Raw genomic sequence first — 17,385 nt, forward strand, 5'->3', positions numbered from 1 at the left:
GAACTAACCCATGACTTCCCAGTCTGTAAAATGAGTCATAAGAACTACCTCAGAGTAGTGCAAATATAACAAAAATGTTTCTAAAGCACATAAGAGTCCTAACTGGAAAATAGGAAGTTCTCAAATAAATTTAGGAAGCTAGAACTCAAATTCCACAGTGACCTGGGTCTTAGTTATGTAGTTTGAATTGGGTTTCATTATAATGCCTTTACCTCAAACCATCTCATGCTGACTATACCCATGCCTTCCACATCTATACAAATAAGATCTCTGAGTGTGATCTGTGTCGATTACAGTCTGAATACGGAGGACACCAAGTAGACAAGAAATCCTCTTTCCTGCACATTTTTTAACAAAGGAGCTTTCAAAGTGAGGGAGCTTTCAAACTTTGTGTTTGGGGATTCCAAATTTAAATTTACATTTCTACATGCTCTTCACTTTGAACTTCTAAATGCTGAGAATGAAATTGAGATCATTGCTGATTCGAAGATAAAGAGGCATGCAACATGTAATTACTCTTAAGAAATGTAAATAGGGGCGCCTGGGTGGCTCAGTCGGGGCTCAGGTCATGACCTCGCGGTCCGTGAGTTCGAGCCCCGCGTCGGGCTCTGTGCTGACTGCTCAGAGCCCGGAGCCTGTTTCAGATTCTGTGTCTCCCTCTCTCTGACCCTACCCCGTTCATGTTCTGTCTCTCTCTGTCTCAAAAATAAATAAACGTTAAAAAAAAATTAAAAAAAAAAAAAGAAATGTAAATAAAAACATCATTTGGAAATAAGTTTAAAAGCTAAAAGTAGGGGCGCCTGGGTGGCTCAGTCGGTTAAGCGGCCGACTTCGGCTCAGGTCATGATCTCGCGGCCCGTGAGTTCGAGCCCCGCGTCAGGCTCTGTGCTGACCGCTCAGAGCCTGGAGCCTGTTTCAGATTCTGTGTCTCCCTCTCTCTCTGACCCTCCCCCGTTCATGCTCTGTCTCTCTCTGTCTCAAAAATAAATAAACGTTAAAAAAAATTTAAAAAAAAAAAAAAAAAAAGCTAAAAGTACACCTTCTAAATCACTGGACAAAATTAATTCAACCTTTCCCCATTGGATACACAACTGCTTTTCATTTCAGAAGCGAAGGTACACCACTGACCAGCGTAACGCTCAATAGTGGCTTGTTACCTATTCTCATCAAATCTCTTTGTAATAAATAATGTCTTGCCATATGTTGCTTTACCTTGTTGCCGGTGCTGTTTTACAAGCTTGAACCATCTGGAGGAAGTTCCAGTGGACAGGTAAACTTCTAGTTGTTTTTTTCAAATGACATGTTCATCATTTTAAAAGTTTACAGTTGTCTGAAATGACTGGCATCATGTCTCTTTTTTTCAGAGACTTGGTTTTTACCCGCCACAAGGACCATCATTTTTTCCTCAGATCCTGTTTCCCCCACCTCCACAACTGCCCTTGGTAAACATGGGTTTGGGGAGTCTCAAATTGCAAACAAACAAACAAACAAACATTAAAAAGCCACTTATTAGTTAGATGATAGTTATTAAATTTAAAATTTGGGGCTTTCACATGTTGCCAGGCACGAGCTATTCACACCCTCTCCCCACATAGCCTGCGGTGGAGTGTGACAAGGAGCTAGCAAATTTTCCCCAAAATTTTTGGTGACTTCTTTCAATGTCCTTCTATACTTGCCATCAAAAAGGTGTTTATACTGAATTTTCTTTGACTGTGATGAGCCTAGTTGCACTTCATGAAGGATATACTAAACTCTTTCTATAATACCTGTTCTTTTTCTAAGTCATCTTGCTACTTACTTTTTTCTAAAAAGTTTTTGTTTTTTCAGCTCTCTTTCTCCCACAGGTCAAACAGTATAATTATTTTGCTCTTTCTGCTGGATCCTCTCCAACCTCTCCTAATGTCTGGATTCTTGGACATCTTTTAATAAAGCCCAGAACAGTGCTAAATATACAAATAGAATTTCCTTCACTTTATATGTAATACTTACATTTGTACAGATATAGCATTCAATTGATATTTACTGAGTGTGTACTGCATGATAGGGTCTATAGTGAGTGCTAGAAATACAAAAATTATGAGCTAAGTTCACAGTCTGATGAGAAAAAGATTCATAAATGTAAAAATGTATTTTGATAAGTACTTCTAGGTGCAAATACACAGTTGGCTTAGGCTGTGGGTCAAAGATTTCATTCACAGAGGAGACATTACCTGAGCCAGATCATGAGGGATGGGGGGGGGGGGGGGCGCACTGCAGGCAGAGGGAACAGCAAATGTATCTGAGGGACCTGAGGACATGGCAGTTTGGGAGAAGAATGATGAGTACAATGAGGTTGCAACACAGATTGGAGACATGTTAAATTTGGACAGTATTTAAGCAATGATGCTGTGAAAAATTCACACACATTTCAAAATAGCATCTGGCTTAACTTCTTGTCTACCACCTATTTTTAAAATAAACATGATTTTGCATAGTGTTATATCTAAATGTAATAAGCACCTTCCTTTTGCTTGTATTTAACTTCAAACTGTTTCTCAACTTTAAGTAGGCTTTTGGAAATTTGTCACTAAAGTTGAGGTCCTCAGTGGAAGTCTTTCCCTTTAATGTTTTCACGTATCCTACTTGAATCCTAGCCGCTAAATTTCTGACTACTTGCATTTATCATTAATTGCTAATCATTTTGGTTTTAGTCAAGGGGCGGGGGCATTGTTTCCCTTTTGTGGTAGTGGTGTTGTTGCTGCTGCTGTTGTTGTTTTGGCTGAAATCCAGAAATATTTTTTTTAATTAATGAAAAATTCTGAAGTTTTGGTTTATAATTAGAATATAAGAGTCTCTGTTAACATCTTATGTAAATCTGTGTGGCAGTAAAGAATCCCTAGCATTTGAAGTGGAAACTCTTCCTTCCACCAGATGGCAGAGTAGTATTAAAAACCAAGCAAAGAATCAACTACTGTAGACAAACTGGTGGTGAATTTGCAAGAATTATCAAACACATCAAACAGATTCCTTTTGGCTTTAGATTTGACTAATGAAGCAAAAGAAGCATATCTCTTGAGAGAGAAAAAAAAATGATTTAAAATCCATTAGAATCTAAGCTCCACCAAGTAGAAGGTGGGCTCGTTGAGAGCATATAATTGTTCAATAAATATTGGATGGATGGATGGAAGGGTAAGTAAATTAGGAAAAAAGCTAAAACAAAATTGTTTTATTCACACTTCACTTGTTTTCCTTCTTTTTTTGTAGATTCCAATACCTTTTCCTTTTCCTTATTATCCAAATCAGGTAATTATACTTAAAGTTTCCTTTAAGAAAGTATAAAACAGTGAATTATTTATAAAGCCCATTTTACCTCTAAAACCTTATGCTTACATCTGCCATTAATGAGAGAAAAATACATTCTAATTGAAATGGAATCTGTCCTAGAATCCTTTGAACTAGATTTAAGGTTATGGTCGTGTTATAAAAGGATTTCATTTTTTACAGGATTTTGCTGAATGGAGGGAAAATTACATGACGAGATTGACTTAGTCACAAACCAAAAAATATGTTGTATATATTATAGCATACTGTTACTAAATTTTTAAATACTATTACAATGATAGGGAATGACATTATTAAAGTATTTCTTTCATAAGTAAGTGATCCTAAAATATAGTCTTTGCTCCAACCCAGTGAGCCTAAGTTTAATGATCTTTCCGAGAAGTCCCTGCTATGTTTGGAGACCACGAAAGAAAATGTGGACTATATGCTTCCAGAAATATAGGTTTGAAGGGAAGATGGGTACTTAAAATATAGTGAATATGAATCTTAGTGCCATAATTTTAGAAATCTAAGAATTCTAAAAAGCATGTGTTCATTAATCAAGGTAATATAAAATGTATAACATAGAAAAGATAGTTAAAATGCTGAATTACAACTCCCTGATTATTTAACTGCATTTCCTTTATTCTAGGTCCTGACACTTAATGATCTTATAACGGTAAATATATCTGCCCTGTTAATCTATAAAGTTCATAGACATATTACATTCAACTCCCTTTATAAGATAGGCCAGCTCATCATAAAAATTTGTCTTTATTAGTCTAATTCATTTGGAAACAAAATAAATCACAGCTATTAAATTCAAAGTCAAAAAACAATCTCAGTTCATTTCTACATTCTACAAACAGTGCTACATTCATTATTCAATTCATACAAACTATAAATTGACAAAACAACCTTTTCCATCACTGATGAGGGTGAAAGTGAAGAGTCAAAAGACTTAGACTTACAGAATAAATTCCTTTTGGAGAAATGAAAAAGACTTATTTCTTCACTAATGAAACATTAGCATAAACACATTATACATTAAAGATTATCAAAGCTAAGTTCCAATAGATAATGCTGCTTTTTTTTGGATGAAAGGCAGACAATTCAATTTTTTAATAAGGCCCTTTATTGATACAGTAAGTTATTCAGAATATTAGTTCATGAAAACAGAGGAGAAATACTTGAGTGGAGTTACAAAAGATAACACTGGAAAATTCCATTTCCTTATCTAAAAACATACTTTTCAGACTTTAAACATTTTCTGAAATCAAGACACATGTCACAACAGATACATTTATTCTGATTTCTTTTTTCTTTAAAATACTATCATTTAAAATGGTACATTTTACAATTGGTGTATCTTAGAATCAGGGACATGGCAGTATTTTGTAAAAATGTCAGAAACTTAGGCCTAAATCATTCGTGTGCCGGAGATAAAATTTTTCAGGATTTGAGACTATTTAAAGCCAACCATCTTGAGGAATATTTAAGTGTCCCAGAAACTTGAGACCAAACAAGTTTCTGAGTCTAATCAATAAGAACCTAAGTCTCTTGAGTTCAAGTGCTAGTGCTCTTCCCATAATCCACTCTGTTTAAGCAATGTTATAGTCCATTTCCAAATGGCAGACAATAAAAACTCTAGCATATTTCTAACGAAAAATGTTTTAGGAAACTGCCTTCAATGATTAATCATTAACGATTACAAAATTGGCAAGTTCACCTTTATATCAAAACCTGCAGAAAGAGCAGTGGCCTGTGGTTGGAAAGCCTAGATTCAAACCTCTCTTAGATTCTAATTTCTCTCTTGATTTAAATCTCTTTTACAATTAAATTAGCTGTGTGACCCTGGGTAAAGGTATCGGTTTACCTCCCAGGTCTCTTCCAGTGCAAATAATACTCCTCAGATACAGGACTCATTCACATTACCAGATCTGGACACTTAATACCTATTTATACTTTCTTTTTTGGAAAATTTTTAGAAGTACTCTTGGCCACAACCTATATCCTGGAAAGAATTCTGACAGAATAACTTCTAGACCTGCCATACTTTCATAGCCCAGGATTCTCCCAGGAATCCTAGTTAAGTCAGAAACTTGGAAGAGTCACCCTTAAGAAACAAACACCACCTCAGGTATTGTTCTTGCCTAAGCAAACATTGGGACAGTGTTTGACGTACATATTCTTGCATACACACCGGGATGGACAGCTCTACAAATACGAACGGATTCACTTTCTTTCACTGGTCAATTCCTTGAGCAAGCTGCCAGTCTGTTACGACAGAAGGACCCGTGGAAGCTACAAAGCAATACTTTTCCAGTGACACCGCTTATGTAAACAAACTCTTGAAGCCAAGTATTTATAGTTGTCCTAAAATTTTGGGTCAAGTATCATTCACATAGGGAATTTTCATACTTCAAGAAACCTAGCACTTGCATGGATATGTACACAGTGAGTTTCTTAACTGTTCAAGTTTTTATTCTTCAGATACAGTAAATACAATAAGATATTTCTGTGAATTAAGGGAATTTAAATCTAGATATTGCACATTCATTTTAAAATCTTATGTAAATAAACCTCTAAATAAGATGGAATTCATTTTTCAATAAAAACAAATTTTCATATAGAAAATCTTCTAGCTTATATGTGTGCTAAGTTACAAATATGTTAAAAAAAATAAGCCCATTAACAGCACTAGCATTGATCGATTTTTCTTCTTTCAGTTAATCACTTCTATTCTGAACGAACTTGAGGTAAGTTCATATTAATTTTAATTTTAATGTTTATTTATTATTGAGAGACACAGAGAGACAAAGCATGAGCACTGGAGGGGCAGAGAGAGGGGAGACACAGAATCTGAAGCAGGTTCCAGGCTCTGAGCTGTCAGCAGAGCCGGATGCGGGGCTCAGACTCACAAACCACAGATCATGATCTAAGCGCAAGTGTGACGCTTAACCAACTGAGCCACCCAGGCGCCCCTCATATTAATTTTTTTTTTTAATTTTTTTTTTAACGTTTATTTATTTTTGAGACAGAGACAGAGCATGAATGGGGGAGGGTCAGAGAGAGGGGGAGACACAGAATCCGAATCAGGCTCCAGGCTCTGAGCGGTCAGCACAGAGCCCGACGCGGGGCTCAAACTCACAGACCGAGAGATCATGACCTGAGCCGAAGTCTGACGCTTAACCAACTGAGCCACCCAGGTGCCCCTCATATTAATTTTTAAGTTATTATAAAGTATAAACCTATTTAATGGACTGAGGGTAATGTCTTTATTTTTTTATCTTTTAGGGCTTCTTTGGGGTAAGACTTTATTTCTATGATTATATTGATAAAAACAAGTGACATTTAAGATCAGGAAAGGTAAGAATAACTCTCCTCAACTATAAAAATATATGGCAGAATCAAACCCAACTGACTTACCCAAATTAGAGCTCCTGAGTTATAAACTCTAAACAATTTAGATCAGAATTTCTGCAGGTCTAAAAAGGTATTTTCATAATGCCATGGTATTTGACAAAATTTCAGCCTACGAAGTATATGCAATGTTAAGAAATTTCAAACAATAAATTTTTCCTCAAGCTTGTTTTTGTTTTATGGACAATTCATAGTAAGCAGAAAAGTCTGCTGTGAAACTACCAAATCTAGAAATGGCCTCATTTCAAGGCAAGGCAAAACATCTCCTTAACACCAAAGCATCAGCTTGCTCGATGGAGAGGCTACAAATCTTGAGACTTCTTTGACTCTCATCCAAGTTTGTTCTCACTTTAAAATATATACAAAAGATAAGCTTTGTGCAGTGGGTGTATCATAGCCAATGAGGTTTATCCAAGGCACGATTATTGCTAATTGAGAATACATACAAAAGATAGATATATTCCTTTTTTAAATATCTGAATTAACGTCAATCAAAATTATTAATTATATATAAATTAATGTTAATCTACCTTGAGAGAAGCTAATGAGTCAAAATATTCTGAGTCTCAATTTTGAGAAAAAAATTGGATTTCACCCGTTTTCCTCCTTATACATTTCATTGCCCCCAAATGCTTACTTAGTATTTCTTACCACTTCAAATGCTCTTATCAGGCCATCAAAGGCCAAGTGGGAGAAGGGAAGTGCTTTGTTGCAGAAAAACCCAGTTGAGGATTCAATTTATCAGCATTTAAGATGTAACAGGATCATGTTATTTTCTATCTGCCAATACACATGATTGTATGAATACTAACCCATCAGCAATAAAATAACCATAAGATGGGAGATGTGAGTGGAAGCAAAGAAGAAATCATGGCAAGAATACCTTCATATAATAACTGTAATCTGTATTGTTTATTTTGGCAGAGATAATTCTCTCCCTCCTATGTCAGAAGTTATATACTAAGGTTAGTAAAATCTCCAAATATCTTTCAAGTACTACTATATATTTAATTTTTTTTTTTTATCTTAGGAGTTTAATAGTCTCAGGTCACATCCATATTGATAAATTAATAGCATGATGAAAGGTGTACTGATGAAAGCAGTAATTAGCCTACTTAAATTATAAATGCTTCCTTCAAATGATGTATTTTTAAATCAGTTTATTAAAACCTCACAAATATGTTAGAAAATAATACCAATCACCGTTTCTTATACTGTAAGAAAATATAGCATTTAGCTTCTAAAAGTGGTTGGAATTTTCAAGTGCCAAATATTCAGGTTTTAGATTGTTATGTTCTTACTATGCAAGTTTAGCATATGCTTCCATTTGAGTCTGAAATGCTGGCAAGACAAACACCGAATTGCCACCACATATCCTTAGGTTCAGATATTATCAAGTAAATTCTCTTTGGGTTCAAATTATGCAAACAGTTACAGTGATGCTAATTAAATCAGCTGTGACCTTAAAGTCAAGTCATAAACCATTAAGTGTGTTACTGTTAACGTGAGTACTGCTTAAATAATATATAATCTTCCAAACTGCAGACTTAACACAACAAATCATCAAAGCTTCATGACCTTAGTAGGGAATACGATACAGAATAAGTTTCAGAACCTGGCAGACCTGGATTCAAATCCCAGCTCTGTCCCTTACTGAATAACCTTGGGAAAATCTTTAGAAGGATCATTTTCACCTGTGAAATGGAAATAATACCACCTAACTTCAGAGGATTGTTGTGAGGATTGCATGATATAATGTAGATACTCAGTAAATGGTATCTGTTATTACTATTTTACTAAATAGTAAAATATTTTTAGATAAAAAGTATTCAGACAGTATTCTTCCTTACACCTAAAATATAAGAAAAGCAAATATGGCATCAATATCACCTAGTGATATAGGAGCAAATATTCCTCCAGAAAGGTCTTCAACTAAAATTTTAATATGGTTTTTCTTATTATAGATGATGCTGGATATTTATAACACTTATCAGAAGATTACTTCTATTTTATAATTTTGCATACTTTAGAAATGTTCCAGAGAAAACTCTAAAATGCCATGAAGAATTCATTATCAATAGACCATGTGCTTTAATCATTCTTTAAATAAAATATTACCTACTATCTTTTCTAATGTCAATTTAAATGTTTCAACACTATTAGATGTAAGTAAATGTTGACCTTCAGGGAATTGCTCAAACTTTCTCAAGAGCTTTTGTAAGCAGCTTTAAAAATTCTATTCAGTGCCAGGAAAAAGCAGTCTCTTCCTGCCAAACAGTAAAAGTAGAATTCAACTCTGATTCTGGGAGAAGGCCATCCTACCCCTCAGCTAGTGAGCGGGTCATCCTGGTCAAGCACAAGTCCCTTATTACCAGGGACCAGGATTTTATGGATTTTAGAAAATTAATACCATACTTAAACCTTGTAACTCTTCCAGAGGGGTCTGAAACAGCATCTGGAAATCAAACATTCTAATGTTTCTCAGCAAACCTTAAGTCGCACTAATGAGGAAAAAGCTTCCTGTCAGTTTAGTTCAGGTTTACCACCAAAGTAAAAGTAGCTTTGACACTAAATTAGCAGGGGTTGAGGGGACTTCTGATTTACATTAGCCCAAGTTCTGTTCTCAAGCTACAGAATAAGCCTAATACCTTTTTCAAATATGTGAAGAAAAGGAAACCACCATGTCTCTATCCCTTACACCTCCTTTTCTTCAGATGCCCCATCTGTAACCCAACTAGAATGAAGACGGAATTATGATGGTCCCTACTCAAGGTTGACAGGAGTAAATATCATGGGATTTTCTCAATAAATATCTTAGCCAGGATGTAATACACATGTCCACTAAGACAAGTATTATTTTCATTCTTCTTCCCTAAGTATCCAGAACATCAACAACTCTTTCCTTTCTCTGGGAATTATTATGTTAACGGTGGGTCTCTCAAAAACCTATTCCAATCCTTATTCCCTTCCTAACAAATAATATGTTTAACTCTCAAAGGCTTCCCTCTCTCATTTCAATCCTTTCTGAACATCTATTTTTATTTTTATTTTACTTCTTAGAGAAAGCATGGGTGGAGGAGAGAGGCAGAGGAAGAGAGAGAGAGAATGAATATCCCAAGCAGGCTCCATGGTGAGTGTGGAGCCCAACATGGGGCTCGATCTCACAACCCTGGGATCATGACCTGAGCCAAAATTAAAAGTTGGACACAACCAACTGAGCCACCCAGGTGCCCCTGAACATGTATTTTTACTTTATTTATGATACATACAGTTACAATAGAGTGAAATAAATACATCAATTTAAATTACTAATTTCCAGGACATATTTTTAAATTCAGAATTTTTAAAAAATGAGAACACGAGCTGTTCATTGATATTGATCTTTATTAACAAGATCAATTTCCTCAATAAACTGGTAATTCTGAAGTCAAAACAAGGTTTTCATTTTTTAAATCAGCTTCAACAACATCACATAAAGCAAATAATTTAAAGACAGGTTAGACACTGGCAGTGTTCTCCTAAAGGAGCCTGATATTTATGCCAGGAACATCCTTCAGACCCTAGATCAACAGGAAAAAAAGAAAAGAAAGAACTAACATGGAAGGCAGAAGTAATGGCTGACCCTAAATTTATCTTTATTCAGGTTATGGTTCTTCAAAGAGCATCAGCTGTTTCGATTTGGTTTAAACCATGCTTAAATAGAATACATAAAAAATATGTTGTTTATATTTCTTCTGACTGGAAAGCAGAAAATTATGTGTTGCATTTCATCATATTTACTAATTTTATTCTGATTAAAACCTTCTAAATGCAAACAGTTTTGAAAGTGAATGAAATAATTTCCAAGTGACCGTGCCTGCCCCCCTTATCTATCCTATGAGCTCTGTGGTACCGCCTTCTTTTCACCACGTGCTCTTCTGCACTTGGCTGACACAGAGATGAGGCTACAACCCGCGACACTCAGCATCAGAGTTCTCACTCCAGTGTGCATCTCGTTTCTCTGCCACGAGTTTGATGAATTGAGAGTGACTGGCATAAAGCTGGAGTTGATCACTGATGTCCACCCATTTCACTTTTCCAGCATCATCTCCAGCTTCTAGGGTAAGGTTATCCATTATCTCACCTATTGCCAAAGCACAACATCACCAAGAGAAAGTAATTCATTTATTTATGTCCTTTTCAACATAACTCTGTAGCTTCAAGTATTCTTACTGAAAACAATTTAAATCATTATTGTATTAGGTGCCCCAGGGAATTAAAAACTAGAAGGTTCCAAATTTTCCAAATGCCCAAATTTTAACCACATTGCTAAATTTTAAGTAGAGGCACCAGTAAGGAAGCTTTTCTCTTTAAAAAGTAAGAATATTGGCTTTAGCTTTAAAAAAAAAAAAAAAAGTTCGTATTAAATGAGTATGAAATTTACATCAAAACAAGTTCTAGAGGGATTGGAGATTTAAATGTAAAAAAAAGAAAAACAATTATTGGCAATTCATTTTACACTCTTAAGTGGACCTTTCTAAAATAAGCATGGGGTGGGGGGGCGCCTGGGTGGCTCAGTCAGTTAAGCATCCGACCTCAGCTTAGGTCACGATCTCACGGTCCGTGAATTCGAGCCCTGAGTCAGGCTCTGGGCTGATGGCTCAGAGCCTGGAGCCTGCTTCCGATTCTGTGTCTCCCTCTCTCTCTTCCCCTCCCCCGTTCATGCTCTGTCTCTCTCTGTCTCAAAAATAAATAAATGTTAAAAAAAAATTAAAACTCTAAAATAAGCATGGGGGTGCCTGAGTAGCTCAGTCAGGTAAGTGTCTGACTCTTGGTTTCAGCTCAGGTCATGATCTCATGGTTCACTGATAGCACAGACAACATGGGATCCAGCTCTGCATCAGGCTCTGGGCATATAACTTGGAGCCTGCTTGGGAGTCTCTTTCTCCCTCTCCCTCTGCCCCTTCCCCCCGTGCCCCCCCCCCCAATAAATAACCATGACACCAAACCAGAAATCGTAAATGAAAATATTTATATTTACAAATAAATATATTTATTAAAATCTTTATAATTATCAAAAAAAATTAAAAATAAAGCTCTTAATCACTGTTGGGAATGTAAATAGACTATTTCTGTAGGACAATTTGGCAATGCTTATCAAGAGCTTTTTAAAAAGCAAATGCTGCGGCACCTGGAAGGCTCAGTCGAGGAGCCAACTCTTGATTTCAGTTCAGGTCATGATCCCAGAGTCGAAGGACTGAGCCCGTCATTGGGCTCCATGCTGAGCATGAAGCCTGCTTGAGATCCCCCCCCCCCCCCTCTCTCTCTCTGTCTCTTCCCCTCTCCCCCTGCTTGCACGCTCTTTCTAAAAGAAGAAAGGCACCTGGGTGGCTCAGTCAGTTAAGCAGCCAACTCTCGGTGTTGGCTCTGGTCATGATCTCATGGTTTGCTGACAGCACAGAGCCTGCTTGGGATTCTCTCTCCCCCTCTCTCTCTGTCCCTCTCCTGCTTGCTCACGCTCTCTCTCAGAATAAACTTTAAAAAAAAAAAAGAAAGAAAGAAAGAAAAGGAAATTGCTCTTTGATGAGAATTCATTCCGCAAATACCAGAGTGCCTCTTATCAAGTCAGTTTAATAAACACAAGTTTACCTGTTTCATCATGGTAGTTCACAGCTTCTGTCTCCATCCATGCATTATCAGTGTTTCGAGGATCATCGACATATCCTTTATATATCTATTTTTAAAAGGAAGCAGACAAAAAAGGTGTACAGTCAAACACGAATGGGCGGAGCAGATGCCTGCTACATCGGAAATGTAAATATCCTATTACAAAGCAGTGTGCATATAATTAACTGTACATTACAAAGATGGTAAATTATATGTCATGTATTTTTTACTACAATAAGAAAAAAGTGCCAACCTAAAATTGTCAGGAGGCAATAATTAAGCATTTATTTATGATCAGAGAACTGCAATTCTGGGTACAGAGATGTGGGTAGCAACCCAGCGTCCCACTAGGGAGCAAAGTCAGAGGTTTTTAAGATGAAAAGAAAATGCTTGTATGAGTTGTTTTCAAAGAATTTTGATTGGCGTTGCTGCAGAAAACTAATCTTGAGTGAACATAATTGGTTGCTAAGGCTATCACTAAGCAAGTCCCTTTTGTAGCAAGTTGCAGGTGTTTGTGTAGTCTTTGGAGTATTTGCGGTTTAGCCCAGTTTAAAAGATCAGGGCTCCACCTGGTGAGGAAGTACGTAAGTCCCACCTCCCTAAAGGCCTCTCAGCTCCATTTTAAAACCCCTTGATAATAAGTGACTCCTTATTTCACCTTTCACAAGTGAAATGTAAGTATCATAGAAACTTTCATGTAACATTCCACATGCTTGTTTTAAATTTCCTAGGATAAGTATTCTCAAGGTCAGCTTTAAAATTCACAAAACCCTCAACCTTCAGACTCTAATTTCATAATTTGAGAATAGTCTTATTTGGGCCATATGACTTTTTTAAAGGCTCTATAAGTATTTTTCTGTGATTATATATAAGTATATTTTATATATATATATAATTTCTGTGATTATAGTTTCAGACATACAAAGATAGATTTTTTTAGTTTAAAAAAGAAGATCTATAAATAAATTTAGTAAAGACTAATACTTAAGCTATTAATATAGGGAAAGATTTGGATCTAGCCATCTAACACAAATGTGACCCCAAAAGACTGAACGTAAATAAATAAGAAATCCTAATTCTAGAAAGAAAACAAAACAATTCAAACAAAAGCCAGCAAAAAAGAAACTCTTTTTCCTTATTACCAGTACACATATACTTTATAAGGTGATTTTTTTAAATCACAAAGGGTATGTAGACAAAACATAAGACTTAAATGGTTATCAACCAGAAAAACTCTGAATAACGTAATTTAAAATGTAAACGTACTCTCAAAAGAGCTAAATTTATGTAAATTTTTTAAAAAGGTTTCCGGATGGATGGGTGTGTTCAGTGTCACGTTGGCTCACATCTAGTCTAAAGAAAAACTAAGAGGAAAAAAGTGTATTCTAATAAATGTAACTGACCTAAAGTTGGGCTATAAAAGTTTAAGCAGAAATCTATTCACAGTGAAGATCTATACTTTGTTTCTATGAATATGTATTTCAAATATACAGGTTTTACCTATCAGATTTCCAGGTGAACTTTTAAGGAATTTTCACTAATCCGTGAGGCTAAAATCCTTCATGGGAACCACCATTTCTTACCACTAGATGTTCCTGGCTGAAGAGTTTGTGCAACTGTTCCTCTAATTCTCTCTTTTCTGCACTGGATTTCTGTAAGGAGTTGAGAGCTTCCTCACCAAATTCTCTTTTCAGTGTAGTACTAATCTTCTCTCCTGGGTCCACCATCCCCTAATAGCCACATTATTTAAAAAAAAAAAGTAATAAGCTTTAATTCATTCAACAAATATTTACTGGGTGATGCAGTAGACACATTGTTCTACCTGGCCATAATCATGATTCCCATTCTCCTATGATATCTTCTTCTCTAAACCATTTGATTCTAGTAGAAGTAGCCAATCAGGGTATCTCATGTATTTGATTGCAGTAATTTGTCCAAGGTTAGCCAATAGTAAACTGAGCCAATAAGACTCCTTTCCTGGTATCTTCTAAACTCAAGCTAAGGAAGGAAGGCCTGGAGGCAAGATGGAATATAGCAAGCTGAAATTTCCCCATTGTTCATCCCATTCCAGCCACACTGACCTCCTGAATCAGTGTCTACGACATGCCAAACAAATCCCACCTAAGGCCTTTGCACCTGCTATTATTTGTGTCCAACATGCTTTTCCCTAGATACCCACATGCATCGCTTATTCACCTTCTTCAAATCTTTGCTTAAATGTTACCTTCTCAGAGAGACCTTTTATAACCACTCTAATCTCAAATTGCAAACTCTCAAACATTTCCTAGTCTCCTTCTTTGCTTTAGTTTTTTCCTTAATATTTATACCTTTAAACATACAATAACATATTTTATATTATCTGTTTCCCCCCCTGGAACGTGAGCTCCAAGAAAACAGGGATGTTTATGTTGCTCTGTTATATTCTCAATGTCTAATATATCAGCTGACAAAAAACAGATCTCAAAATATACTGATTAGATGAATGGTTTTCAATATGACATCAGGGACAACCACTTCCTTACTGATCAGAATTTCAGATGACAAAAATATAAAATCCTACGATGAAATCATTACCGTGTTTTACACTAAGCATGGGTGAAGTTTGACAATTTGGCTCATAATAATTAACCTAAGCTTTTGTTACAGTCACCTGGGATTTTTATTTCCAATCCATTTTTATCCTACAAAGAAAAAAACAACCATTCTTGCAGATAGCAGTATAAGAATCATCCTCTTTTCAAATTATCTCCATTTCACAATATGGCATAAAATATAAAACCCTCTGTTGCACACATACACATTTCAAAAAGCCACTTCAAATTTACCACTGAAATGAACTCAACAAAAGTACAACTGTTCCTGATGATATTACAGAAATTTTTAAAACTACAAGGAGGGGTGCCTGGGTGGCTCAGTTGGTTAAGCACCTGACTTTCGGCTCAGATCATGTTCTCACAGTTTGTGAGTTCTACCTCCACTTCAGATCCTCTGTCCCTACCCTCTCTCTGCCCCTCCCCAGCTTGCGCTCTCTCTCTCTCTCTCTCAAAAGTAAATACACATTAAAAAAAAATTTTTTAACTACAAGGAAAAGTAACAAGAATTATCTTTTTTATGTCTAAAGTTAATGAGAATTCAATAAACCAATGCTAACAGTCTTACCTTGGACTTGGAAGTAAGGGTTGAGTTCTGAGATGGGACCCAACATGTATGAATATCTACTTTATGCCAGGTTTTTTATATGCTATTGCTACTAATCCTATGAAGTAGATATAATTATGTAAATTTTAAAGAGAAAGTTCTGGGGTACCTGGCTGTCTCAGTCAGTAGAGCAACTCTTAATCTCAGTGGTGTGATTTAGAGCCCCAAACTGGGTGGAGAGACTACTTAAAAAATAAATAAAAATTTTAAAAATTTAAGGTAAGTGTCTGAATTCTGTATTCTCAGCTCAAAGTGGGAAGGCCAACGTACAAGCCTAGGTCTAACTCCAAAGTCCATGTTCTTTTCCAATGGTTTTATAATTAGACTCAAATTCTAACAGCCTTGATGTATTATCCTACACTTGCTATTGACAGACTTCATTGCAGTGATAAATGACAAAAGAATTACTAAGTGAAGTGTGAAGGAATGGAAAATAAATGGGGGATAAAGATCTACATACAATAACCTTGCAGTAAATGAAGCTAAAAAGAACTTTAATTTAATTTTAATTCTTACCCCTGGGATTGCCCATTCTCCACAGTCTTTCCTTTTTATTGCCACAAACTGTAAGATGTTTTTCCCAGAAACAGGGTGGGTAATTTTATTTCCACTTCTATCCCTTTTCCACCTGTAAATAATAACATAAAATCATAATGGATTTTGAAGAATAAGGATCTCAAACTTGAGACAAAGTTATAACAATGTATTTTTCTTTATAACAAGAGTATATATAAATTCACCTCTCAGCTAGTTTTACCAAAAAAATTATTTTGTATTAGAAATATCCTGGGGTGCCTAGGTGGCTCAGTTGGTTAAGCGTCCGATTTCGGCTCAAGTCATGATCTCGCAGTCCGTGAGTTTGAGCCCCGCGTTGGGCTCTGTGCTGACAGCTCAGAGCCTGAAGCCTGCTTTGGATCTGTGTCTCCCTCTCTCTGCCCCTCCCTCGCTCATGCTGTGTGTGTGTGTGTGTCTCTCTCTCTCTCTCTCTCTCTCTCTCTCTCTGAAAAATAAACATTAAAAAAAAAAAAAAGAAATATTCTGTATTGAGCACTGTTACAAACCAAGTCAGATGTCTACTTTCCAAAAAAGATATTCTCTGTAATAAAAATTCAGAATATAAGTAGTTTTTATTAAAGTATTGTCAAAAAAAGTTTAAAAGCAGAACAGAATTTAGAGGATAGGTCATAAAACTTAAAAACATAGTCGAAGGATCCTTTTTAAGAATCACTTTAATATAAGAGATCTGGTAATATTTCCTTTTAATGGGTCACTCTGTTATCAAAACAGAGATTACACAATGCAGATTACACAAGTTCAGCTGGTCTCAACAGTAGTGCTTCTCAATCTTTATGCCCATTCTTAAAAAACAACAAAAACAAAAAAAACCACAAAAACCTCACTCTATCCTTTAGTTTTTAAAAAAGTATCAAAGTGGGGCACATGGGTGGGCTTAGTTGTTTGAGCATCTGACTCTTGATTTCAGCTCAAGTCGTGATCCCAGGGCATGGGATCAAGCCCTGCATCAGGCTTCACACTCAGTGTGGAGCCTGCTTAGGATTCATTCATTCATTTTCTCTGCCCCCCGCCCCATCCCTCTCCCCCACTCAAGCTCTCTTAAAAAAAAAAAAAAAAGTATCATGGTTATGTTAATTTTAGAATGAACTTTTTCTTTTTTTTTTAAGATTTTTTTTAGGTTTTATTTTTAAGTAATCTGTACACCCAACATGGGGCTCAAATTTACAACCCTGAGATCAAGAGTCACATGCTCTACCAACTGAGCCAGGCAGGCACCCCAAGAATGCACTTTTTCTAACCACA

At 36.0% G+C, this 17,385-nt stretch overlaps 1 protein-coding gene, 1 long non-coding RNA gene and 1 pseudogene across 10 annotated transcripts in view; 2 read left to right on the plus strand and 1 right to left on the minus strand.

Moving 5' to 3' along the window:
• NUDT9 (nudix hydrolase 9) overlaps positions 1-17,385 on the minus strand; it is a 101,991-nt gene that overhangs the window by 54,256 nt on the left and 30,350 nt on the right. For 5 of the 9 annotated variants that reach the window (XR_009259455.1, XR_009259456.1, XM_058721970.1 and 2 more), the window contains exons 5-7: positions 16,084-16,195; positions 13,953-14,099; positions 12,352-12,436 (exon numbers count right to left, since the gene is read on the minus strand). Coding sequence is in view for 7 of the 9 variants with exons in the window: in XM_058721970.1 (XP_058577953.1) it covers positions 12,352-12,436; positions 13,953-14,099; positions 16,084-16,195 (344 nt within the window). In the remaining 2 variants the exon portion in view is untranslated. Of the gene's footprint in view, positions 1-4,412; positions 5,578-6,577; positions 10,847-12,351; positions 12,437-13,952; positions 14,100-16,083; positions 16,196-17,385 lie in introns of those variants that run through there. The other 4 variants (XM_058721968.1, XM_058721966.1, XM_058721969.1 and 1 more) reach the window with 2 other exon arrangements.
• Positions 1,032-4,551, plus strand: LOC131507354 (uncharacterized). Its single transcript, XR_009259461.1, has 3 exons — positions 1,032-1,442; positions 3,244-3,282; positions 3,953-4,551. It is a non-coding gene; the product is annotated as an uncharacterized LOC131507354 (long non-coding RNA).
• On the plus strand, positions 7,095-7,214 carry LOC131508139 (U4 spliceosomal RNA; annotated as a pseudogene).

This window comes from Neofelis nebulosa, chromosome 3 (genome assembly GCF_028018385.1).
Source record: "Neofelis nebulosa isolate mNeoNeb1 chromosome 3, mNeoNeb1.pri, whole genome shotgun sequence".
Lineage (NCBI taxonomy): Eukaryota > Metazoa > Chordata > Mammalia > Carnivora > Felidae > Neofelis > Neofelis nebulosa.